The sequence below is a fragment of the Choristoneura fumiferana genome, chromosome 3 (assembly GCF_025370935.1).
Source record: "Choristoneura fumiferana chromosome 3, NRCan_CFum_1, whole genome shotgun sequence".
NCBI lineage: Eukaryota > Metazoa > Arthropoda > Insecta > Lepidoptera > Tortricidae > Choristoneura > Choristoneura fumiferana.
The window spans coordinates 2,606,836-2,619,123 of NC_133474.1; the positions used below are offsets into that span (position 1 = coordinate 2,606,836).

The 12,288-nt window shown below is 34.4% G+C and overlaps 1 protein-coding gene across 1 annotated transcript in view; it reads right to left on the bottom strand.

Annotated features, from left to right (window-relative positions):
• stai (stathmin) overlaps positions 1-8,838 on the bottom strand; it is a 36,633-nt gene extending 27,795 nt beyond the window's left edge. Inside the window, exon 1 of the mRNA XM_074085222.1 lies at positions 8,572-8,838. Within this exon, the coding sequence (XP_073941323.1) occupies positions 8,572-8,590 (19 nt within the window). The 5' untranslated portion in view covers positions 8,591-8,838. The remainder of the gene's footprint in view (positions 1-8,571) is intronic.
• Positions 8,839-12,288: the final 3,450 nt, after the last annotated feature.

The window sequence follows — 12,288 nt, forward strand, 5'->3', positions numbered from 1 at the left end:
GTTAGACCCTTGGTACGATAATAAAAAACTCCTAAAAGCTCAACTAGGGATTTATACCGGCAATAAAGTATGAATTAATGGCCCACCCTTGAATAATATGATAGGTTAGAGAATTAATAGAACTGTAACGGAATTTCACTTGCAATCTAATTGTACAATCGTATTTAGGTTTCAATGCTAATAAGGACTTAGTGATAGATTTTGTCATTAATCGTATTAACGAAAAAAATATTTTTAGCTGAGGCCTAATTTTTAATGAACAAACACGTCTCGTAAGGTCATATGAACCGAAACTTCCCATTTCAAAGCAAAGTCGTGTTGAAAACTTGTTAAGTCTGTGGCACAATTAAAAACCGTTATAAATAATCTTCTCGACGCTCCAATGATGTCATAAGACGCGACAGCAAACCGCAATCATTTTAATATAAATTTCAGAAGCTAACCTGCAATTACTATCATTCAAGAACTGATTGTTGTGAGAAGTTGTGTGGTAAAGACCACTTTTGCTTCATGAAAATAAATGGCTTTTGTTTGTAGATGGCTTAAGATATATCTAGGCTATCCGCAATTAGTAAAATATAGAATTAAAAGTTAGATTATTTGTTCTAATAGCTAGCTAGGAAATTCAACCCTGCCTGAGGAATGACACTTAAATGGTATTAAACTGGGAAGATAAATAATCTAATTATAATTAGTCCTAATGCGTCTGTGTAATTTGGAAAAGTCAGATCCGACCTTATGCATTAAAATATCCCCTCAACGGAAAGAGATAGAAACATAAGTGTCAGTGTAGTAGATAGAGAAACAACTCATTATAACCGTAATGTGAATAAGTCAATTTCGTCGGATCTTCAGATCGGAGCTTATGCAACTCAAGCGTCAAGAATTAAACCTAATTTGTACAAACCAATATGAAACACATTACCCGACAATTCCCTTAACAAATTTGTTGCGTATGGCCCAGTTGCAAATCCTAAGTAGTAGAAGGCTGTAACACATCGAAGGAAATGGAATTTATTATTTATCCTCCGAGCATTAGGGAATTCGAGTCATTCACTTGACTTGGTACGAGACTGACTGGTATTGAATTTACGAGTAAAGCAATCAAGTGATAGAATAAAATATGTACTTAGATACTTTATCTGCTTTATCATCATTTCATCATCATCATCATCCGAATATACTGCTGGATATAGGCATCCCCCAAAGATTGCCACAATGACCAGGTCATTGGGGTTTTAAGATATTGTCCTCAATTTCATTAGCTGTTGATGTATTTGCAAGAGCCAGTTTGTCGACCCGGCATTGTTTCAAATATTACTCATATCGAAATGGGAAACCGTTAAGTTTCGGATTTAAAGTGTAACAAACATAACACCTCAACAAATAGTCTACATTACATTGTCTAATGGTAATGTTTAAAAAGTTTCTTTTGAATACTTACTTATTTTGTGTTCTGTTTTAATACATGTACATATCTACGACCAGAAATGTAATTTTAGCAGAAATTAAGTTTTCCATGAAAGGCATTTAGTGTGTAATTTTTGTAAAATTAAATGGTTCCTTTGTATCTTTGTATTTTGTTGTTTTGTGTGGTTTATTTTGTATTTATTGAAGTTAACATTTTATTGGGGTAATAATTTGTAATCGCTTAGGTTTGTTTTGTTTTTAGCTGTGATTATGATACCCGATTTCAGAGTTATAATGTTCTATTTATAATCTGATACTTAAAAAATAAATACGAATACATTAGTGAACTATGTTTAAATCGTAAAGGGCCTACTTAAACATAAATGTTATTCAAACACAATTTTAATCCCAGGGATGAAAGAACATAGTGTTATCCCTACTTCTTCTTCTTATACCTTACAAAAAGGTAGGTAAGTAAATATTAAGTCGCTGTTGTTTTGCATCTGTTTTAAACCGTATGCGTATCAAGTTCAATGACTTATGACCTCGTAGTTGAGCAGCGCGCTAAAAAAGCGCATAATAAAGAAAGATGCAAAAACTTAAACCACCACCGCAATGAGAAGAGGTGGCCAAAATATAAACTACCGCTGATAAAGATAAAAATAGTGTGCAGGAAGACGGTGGCGCCGTTGTTGGCTTGTAAGATAAGTTTGTAATGCCATGTGTACGTATAGTGGGTAAGTGTCGTGTGGGCGCAGCAAGACCACTCGCCCACGTCTTGCCTTTTCTGGAATCGAACCAGCTTTCATTGCATCGAGGAACCCGGTTGCTGATTCACCTATAACTATAGAAAGTGGTGTAGGTGTCTTATTGGGCTCAATTTCTTCTGAATAGAAGTGATGTATTGAATGATATTAAAATTAATGTTGATCGATGAATAAGGATTAATTTTAAGAAACTGCCAACGTTTCAATCAAGTTTTATCGCAATAACCTGCTTGCAATACAAACAAAAACTTAAAGAAGCATGCATCCTCTCGAGTAAAACTGAAAATAAGTTCTTGAATTTTAACCCAGAACTCATTCGTAGACGATATTTTTTTATTGCAGGCTAATCATCAGACACAGATGAGTAGTAAAATGGTGAATAATTATACTTATATAGGTACTGCGAATGAGATAATATAATAAATTGAAATAAATCTATATACGTAGATTTAATTTACCAATACCTTATATAATAATAATGAACAGCTTTGAAATAAGAAGGCTACTATCGCACTAGTATATCGTTGTATAGGATCGACTAAAAATGTAGATGAAGCATAATATCTATTCATCAATTTAGTTTACTGAAATTTTAGAATTCAGATACCAATTCTGCAGATTCATGAGAAAGTGGCTAAAAGTGCCGTGGGCGACAATCTAGTTTATATTGACGGCTTTAGTGCTTCTGTTATTTTCAAAGAATAGTGTAAGCCAATCTCAGGCGTTGAACCCAGTACTTGCAATTTATTTATGAAGGTCGTTGGAAATGTGTTTGATTATGTATATCATGACCTTCTGATCGTTTACATTCTTAGGCTATTACTTCGAGTCATGACTTCTTCAAGTTTCCTCATTTGGGACTTGCGTTTACATTTCATTAACCGACTTCTAAGGCACACGCTTGCATAGCTATTATTATTATATCTGACTGTTTGTCTTAGATTTCAGACTACTATGAGATAATCAGAATTGAATTTGGAAATAACTTTACTGTTAAATCATGTCACTATCACTTATTTACTATCGTTAACATCTAACCTTATTTTCACTGCGATTATTACAGTAATATTTAGGGAGTCTTCATGTGCAAGAACATCGATCTTCCCGGTTTTTTACACAGAAATGAACGAATAAACTTCCCGAAACGACCCATTAGGCGGCGGGGTTCGAGAAATTGCATTATCCCGTTGTACAGGAATTTACCTCGATTGCTTCTCCGGCCGTGTTTTTAATCAAGGCCTCCCCTTCGAGAATTCAGCCTCTTAGTGTCAATTTAATAACGTTTTTAGAACGTTCAATTCAAACGGGACAATATTGCTGTTTCAGATATTAAGTGGTGCTTGTGTAATATTTTTATAAAATACCATAATTTGAACTCAAACGAGCTACCAATGAGAAAATGTGTAATTCCAAAACAGAATGGCATTTCGAAAGGTTTACTAGAGGTTCTTATGTAGAACAAAATCATGACGTAATAAAAAGAAATATACTTAAGTCAAACTTCGTTACATTTATTTATTTTACTTATTTTATCGTTCGAAAATTCGTGTTTAACGATTATTCGTGTTTAATGTGATAATGTTTATTCATACTGGTTATTTGATACATGGGTTGTCAATGAACCATAAATCCTCTGTTTTCACGGACCATTTGACAAGAACAGTAGGAAAGTAATCGGTGATTAAGTCCACCCTCTCTAATAGTCCGCAAACTAAACAAGGCAGTGTGGGATGTATATTTCACCAAGAAAAAAAATTGTAATTTCGGATATATTCACTCAAAATGTTATCAAATACATATTCAATATATTGCAAGTCCACCTTTTGCTTATGCAGAGATATACGGGCAGCATCTTTCTAATAATTTTATTCCGCGGAGAGGTTAAATAAATTCAAAACGTTTTCAATACATAATACGAAAAAACATTAAGTTCATAATACATATATTTTTATTTATGCAAACATGAATGCCTATTGCACGTCGTAATAAGAAAAGTAAATGACAAAAACGTTGAAAGCAATAAATCATCGACATACAAACATCTGTTGACAATAAGCGAGTTCAGCGAGCCTGCTCTCAGGAGCCAGACAACCTTGAGTTTGGCTTCGGGAAAAATCGATGGAGGACCCTGATGAATACACTGGGAAAGTGTTACTTCGGCGCAATACGAATTGGGTATTTGCGAGAAAGCGGAATCGGTAGGTACTATAAGAATTTTAGTTATCTATCACACTTATCAAACACCATAGGTCCAATCAGATACATGTTTTGGCGCCTTTAGGTTGAAATTAATGTACCTATCTAATGAAAGATTAAATTACATCTCATTTCCAGAAAGTAGTTTTATTTCAACTATCCACATTTGGCATCACTCCGCGTAATAGTAGTTTAATCTTACTTACGTTCCTCAAAGCCTTAGGTTTAATAGTTACACCTAAATAGGAATATGTATAGTATACATATAGTAGTTTTTTAGATACAGACCACAGACCTATAGTGGTCCGAGTTAATTTGTCTGGTAACAGTCGTTTCATAAACTTGTGAGCAAAAATTTTATACCTACATAAGTAGGTATAACAAAGGCAAGATCAAATTATAGAACATCTTGAGTGCGGAAGATGAGTCACTAGCACCAACGGTTGCAGTCGGCCTTGCGGCCAACGGTCGTTGTCAATTTAAATTTAAACTTCGAACGAAAAAAATAACTTTCTCATTGGCTGGTAGGAACTTGTTTAACGGTCGCTGGATGACTAGTGATGACAAATCGTCTCTTCTTTTTTGTCTGTGAAATATTGCTGTTTACTTATACCTACCTAAATACGTTACTGCGTTGGACTGCTTGCTTATGCTAATTAGTAACTGCCAACCAGCAAATGGATGGGTGGATATTCATCTGTACTTATTCTAGTTTTACAAATATTTTCGAAACTAATATTAAACGATGTGTGCAGGTAGACACAAGCAAGAGCTCATCTCCGCTCATTAAGAATTGAGAGGTTTATATCCCCTAGTGAATTTTATCTGAACAATAATTTACACACAAAACAAAACCATGCTCGAGAAACTAAAGCGGAAAAAAATACCTACGCTTTTACCCCTGTCCTATTTCCACGTCCTTTCAAACGAGGTAGGCCAGCCCTCGCTGAATACCTATTCTATTTCTGGAGACGTTGAATCACACCGGATTACAAAGCTTAGCTCTTAGTTCGCTTATTTGAGTTGAGACTTAGATCCACCAAGCACTAATAATACTTAGTTAACCTACACAAGCACTAACGTACATAATACTTAGTTAACTTACAAAACATATCTGACACGATAGTACATAAGTAGGTACTGAATTTTAAGTATAGTATACCGCTATTTATTGTTTGTCTCGCAACACAAGTTATAGTGCTAGTTGTGTTGAAACTTTACAACGAAATGAGACAAGGTGCCCTTTGTATACTCAAAGGTTGACTGGTAGAGATCCGTTAAAGGGATAAGTTCGCCTTTGTACATATATCTCAATGTTTGTCAATTGTGTTTGTTTAATTATTTTGTACAATATAGAGTTTACATTCAGGGATCTCGGAAACTGCTATACTTAACGGTTTCGATTAAATTAGCTACACGTGAGGGCTTTCAAAGGCGAACAATCGTTCTAGCTTAGTTTTATCTTTCGGAAAACACGGGTTTTCGAGTTTTAACCAGAGTTGACTGAAAATGCTACATACTACATACAAATTACATGTTACTGGTATGAGTGGAGCAGCTCTACATACATTCCAGTGGTCAAGAGAAATTAAAACATTTAGATAGGTAGGGTGGTGGCTTTTGAGAGGCGTAAAAACTATTAGCCCATAGATATTCTACCTTCCTGATCGAAAGCTAGGTAGGACAGAAACTAAGCCCTAGGAGAAAGGACCACAACTTAACTATAGGTATAAGTATGCCACTAGTTTTTCTGCTGGTGGGATTGGTGGACCATGTGGGCCATTGTTTGAGCACCTACTGCTGTAATTGTAACCTACTTTTCATGTAATTTAAATATTTGCATTAAATGAAGAATGAACTAAAAGAATTTCTTTGCTCACTCACCCGCAACCTTATGATAGCTAAGTTTATGTAAAATATGCGCATTCATATGGTTCATGTGGTTGTCTTGCTCTGAAGATGAGCTCTGGTTGAGTTCGAAACGCGTTAGTGTAGTGTGATGGTGGTGATAGATGCGTTTGTGTAGTTTGTGTGTTCTTACAGTGTGGAGCTGGAAGAACTGCACAAACACAGATATCTTGCATAAACTTAGCATATCATAAGGTAGCGAGTAAGCAAAGAAAATCTTTTAGTTCATTGATATGGAGGGTGATTATTCAAGCATTTCAACCGCCTCATTTATCTGACACTTTTCTGTAAAAATGGCCGAATATTTTGAACATGAAACTACCATGAGACTCACTCATATTAAATAATGACCCAGATAACTCACGTCTTAAATCGAGTTAAGCTCGATATGTTTCCGCTAATCCATAGCCCTTCTACGTCTTCGGAGCAACGCGATCAGCGGCTCAGGGTGAGTGCGCGTGTTGCAGCAGCCGCTGAGTCGCGTTGCTCCGAAGACGAAGAGCTACGGATTAGCCCGAAACACGTCGAGCTAAACTCGATTTAAGACGTGAGTTATTCGGGTCATTATATTTAATATGGCCGAATATTCTTATAGTTTTTTAGTTATCTGGTAGAAATACAGGAACTCTTAACAAATAATTGAAAACAACATCAAAATCTACAGCCAATTCATAAAAAATGTGACCAGATAAATGTAGCGGTTGAAACACTCGAATTAACACCCTGGACCTCCGCAAAGTAACACCTGATTAAATAAATTATTTAAATAAAGAAATCCTGTAGATTTGAGGCAAACAGAAACTTATAGATCGTAAAAACTTATCTACATTTTTTTCTCAAAAGGGTTAAAGGATTAGTTTCAAATATTTGTTATGTGATATTATCATTTTAAACTCATTACTAAATACCTCATGCAAAATATAAGAAAAAATATACAGTTCCAAGGAGAATCTGCTATTATTTTGAAGTTGATTAAAATAAGCAACATAATATTTGGCCAGTATGGGTTTCTGAGTTATTAGATCTATACGCTAATAAGCAGTACAGTACCAGTTGATAGACAAACACACATACTAAATTACTGGGACTAGAGATTTAAAATTTGACAGACACCTATAATTTGAGAATCATAGAAGTTCACTAAGAAGTCATTAAAAAAACCCCACTGGAACCAGTCTATTTTTATTTTCATGGGGTAAACCCGCAGGCATAAGCTAGTATATTAAGAGTAGTAAATTTATTGTCACTACATCCTTAGTTATAGTATAAAGACAAAAGTAATTTCATACATGTCTTTTACCTCTTCACATATGAACTGCTAAACCAATTTACATGAAATTTGTATGCAGATAGAGCCTGGGAAGGACATAATGAATATATTTGTGTTAGAAAATTGCAGGGTTCTAGCAGAATATAGATCAGTGGTTCCCAAAGTGGTCTAGATGGACCCCCAGGGGTTCACAGGAGAACAGTTCGAGGTCCACATTGGTATGAAAAAAAACTTTTGAAAGTGGTCTACATAGACTATAGGCAATTGGTATTTCTTAATTAACTCAATTTAAGTATCCTACTAATATAATTTGTAAATGCGAGTTTATTTTCACATAAGTAAATTATTTCTTATTCATGAATGAATATGAATATAACTTAACAAAAACTACAATATAATTTTTAGAAATTCAAACACCAGCCATATAGTAATTAATATTTTTTTAAATGGAGAACAAAGGAATCAAAATTACTTATTTCTAGAAAAATTGCTAGATGAAGTATGTTAATGCCAATTAAAAATTAAAGAATGTTAAAGAATTAGAACTAGAAGAAATTAGAAGAAGGTTAAATACGAAAAGTTGTCTACTATAGGTAAATTAAAATTATCCTAAAATGTTTCAAAAGCTAAAATTACCAAATATTGTGACAAAAATTGTTGTAGAAATTAGTCAGAATTTCAAAATTTTGAAGTAATAAAAGATATCAGTACACATGTGTATGCAACTCATTTGCTGGAGGGTAACTCGAGGGTAAATGAAATAACTTAAAACAAATTTTTGTTCGTATTGTATCCTTAGATAGTTAAGACGTTCGTAAAATATTAATTTAAATTAGTAAGTACATCATTCTTTCTGTCCGATCCGCTGCAGGTGTAAGTAGAACAAAGAAAATTGACGTAAATTCAGTACGAAAGATATTAGACAAATTCCAATAAGAAAATAAACATACATTAGATTTGCACTTTAAGTTCCGATAATCTAGATATAAATAATGTACGAAAAAAAAAGAAATTACTTACATTTGTTTTCAACTTCCATGGCTTTGTCCGGAAGGAAATAAAACACAAAGAATTATTTAGTTCGTCTTCTGGTAGCGTCCTCCTGACACAAGCAACAGATGCTCTCTAACTAAAACTTTATTTCTTTCAGCAACTTCGTAACTTCTGTTACGCCGTTTAACAGTTACAAAATTTAAACTGAAGAAAGGAAGGCAGGATGTCAAGTAATTTTGGCAGCTCAATTCAATATTTTTCTGTAATGAAGTTTTGTTTGACACCAAAACACAACGACCGCTTCCTGCTACCTGATTGGTCGAAGTCAAATTTACCGCTTTTTTTTTCAAACGAAATCGACCTGTGATCTATGAAGCCGATTCGTTCAGAAATTTTCCAAACTTTTCTCGACTCTGAAAAGGTTTCATTTTTAGCGGCTAAAGTAATATTTCTCATATTTAAAGAAATTTATTAATAAATTAAACAAAAAAGAAATAAGAAAATCGCGATGTTAATTTATGAGATACAATACGCTAGCGCCATCTGTTTTCATCTGCCTGTACTAATATGGCTGACCTTTGGAAGCAAGATTATACCGGCGCGATTTGTTGATTTCTTTAATTTGAAAATTTACCCCGTGAAAACAAATAAAATAAAAAAACAAAAGTTTCTATTTCTAAATAAATAATTTAATAATATAAAACAACAGTTTAGCACAGCGTAGTATACGCACAATGTTTGTTTATTAACAAGGTGCTTGTTAGTTAAAGAACAATTCACATTAAATACATTACACAATTTTTTGGCATTCGTTGAAATAAACAGTGATTAATTTAATAAGTAAGTATACCCTTGAAGTTATTTAACATACAAATACACAGGCTTTGAATTAAAATTAGCTCAATGGGAAACTAACAATTCATTCAATAGGTAATAAAAGAAATGTAAAGTTACCTACTTCAATTGAAGTCAATTCTGCCTTTTCAATTTATTTAGAGACAATGACGTACAGCAGCGCTACTGAAGTCGAAGTTCGTATCGTACCGTCCCTCTTTCTCTCGTATAAAATAGTATAAGCGTCAGAGGCACCGCACGATACGAACTTCGAGTTTAGAGTTTCGTAATAGCCCTGCAGATATGGGATTATGTCTAAGAAAATTCAACATTTTGACGGGGGCTTTTGAAGATCATATTATGCTCATTCCAACGATACGGAATTATCTTTATTTAGGTGCATAGCGTAGAGTCAACATTTAATTAACGGTTTACTTCTAAGTTCTAATGGAATGGATGCTTTATGCATTTTACCGCCTACGGCATTCCAAATACAGCCAGCGACGTCCGCATACCAAAATAATCTTTTAAATATTCATACATATCATTCTTCTAGTATGCCAACAAAACAGCAAGTTACGAATAGCATGTTGCACATCGTTGTGTATTATTAATTATGATTATAAATAAAGATACACAACACATCAAATTTCGAAGTAAAACCAAGCCCTTAAAATAAACACATGACACAAAACATTTATACATGTTAACTTATGCATGTAAGTATAATACAAATAGCTACTTGTAGAAATTATGAAAATTCATTGGCCACTTGTTAATTTCGTTGTTTACGAATAAATATCCAACAGGTACCACCAAGAATAGGTTTACTCTTCTGGGTTAATCAGACGCGACATTTTTACCTACTAAGTATGGTAGGACCTTTTTTACAAGCACATAAAATCGCCATTATTATGGTCAAGACCTTCAGAGAAGATGCATACTTTTGTTAGTATATTATTTACTCATTTACCTAATTACCTAGTTCATGGTTCATGCTAACTTTTGTGAATCAACTTGTTAGTATCAAACTTGCAGTAGCTATTTCAATTCATGTTTTTTTGTGGAACCTTGTGGGTCATGGTATGGTATGGTATGTAGCGGGATAATTATGATTGTAGGTCCTATACAACAACGTTGCCAGAGGTTGGTCTTATCAATACAGGACAGCGTTCCACAATGCTTTGAACTACCTGGTTAAGTCCGCGTGCGACCTATTGTAAAGTCCATAAATCGGGATACTTCGCCTAATAAGGCATGAACTTAGGTTCAAATACATTGTGAATTTACAAAGAAATGGTAGGTTTACTAAGTATGTTGAATAATCTAAGTGTCAAGTCAAGAGTTTATCGAGTCCACGCAGTTACCAAATAAGAGTAACTCCGTAGCCTTGTTTGTTATCCCATAATAACTAGATCGTTCGTACCTATACTTTCCCACATAAAATTTAAAGTTGATCTAAATGTAAATTTAAACTAAACGATAACTTTACTAATAATTAAACATAGAAATCGCATAAGAGCGTCGCTTACATTTATTCAAAACTAATACAGAAATAATACATTTCTTATTACAATGGTCAAAACTAATAATAATTGTCATTTTTCGTTATTGCCAATAAAAAATAACTCAAATATGATTAATTAGGTATCTAAAATACATTTGAGTAGCTCAATCACTTTGGGACGTCCTTTAAATCAAGGCTCCCAAAACGGTGCATCAAGACGCCCCGAGGCGTCGCAGCGCCGGATGTCGTCGGATGATCTAGGTCACTCTAGGTCTACTGAGGATAGAGTTATACCTTGTTGAGCATACGAATGGAGACGTCACGATGGAAGGCATTCATTATAATGTGAGTTGTTTAGAGAGGGAAGGTCACGCCAAATTTTATCTGATCTCATGTGAGGGACTAGGCAAATATCACGTTATTTTTCTGCAAAAAAAAATGATGGTGTCTCCGCTTAACTATGGGGTGGGTAGCACAGTAGATCTAAAATATGTATTATATAAAATCTCAAGTGAGATTTTAGTGAGATTTGCAGGTGGTTGGACCTTGTGCAAGGTCCGCCCGGATTGCTACCACCATCTTGCTCGCTAATCCTGCCGTGAAGCAGCAGTGCTTGCACTGTTGTGTTTCGGCGTGGAGAGTAAGACAGCCGGTGAAATAACTGGCACTTGAGGTATTCCATCTTAGCCTCTAGGTTGGCAACGCATCTGCAATACCCTGGTGTTACAGTTCTATGGGCGGTGGGTGATCTCTTACCATCAGGAGACCCACTTGCTCGTTTGCAATCCAGTCGAATAAAAAAAAAAAAAAAAATTTAAAACAATCTCACCGAGAGAGGGAGAGGGTTGAACTCGCCAAAATAGCCTCACTTGCGCGCCGCTAAATGGGTTCGGACGATGCCGTATTAGTACCGTACACTTATGCTGATTCCCTGATTCTATAGCGTTCTATAGCGTTGTCTCTCACAAAGCGATAAAACTAAAAAAATCGTACGGGCATTGCGTTAAATAAAAAAACACAGTAGGTACGTAACAATAAATGATAATGAGACTAAACTAAATTAACAAAATAACAAGACGTAACATAAATCTAATTAAATTAGTTTTGTTCGTTTACGATTTACCTCTATGTTGTATAATATTTGCATTTCATTAGTGATCTACGTACAGACTATTTGTTTCTTTAAATAGCAAAAACAATATAGTGTATTTTTTAGGGTTCCGTACTCGAATGGCAACAAACGGAACCCTATTAATGTCACTTTGCTGTCCGTCTGTCTGTCTCTCACAAAGCTGTAATAGTAAACAGCTGAAATTTACACATAGTTGATGTGTATTTCAATTTCCGGTACAACCTATGAATAAATAAACTACAATAAGAAATAATAAAAATTAAATTAAATT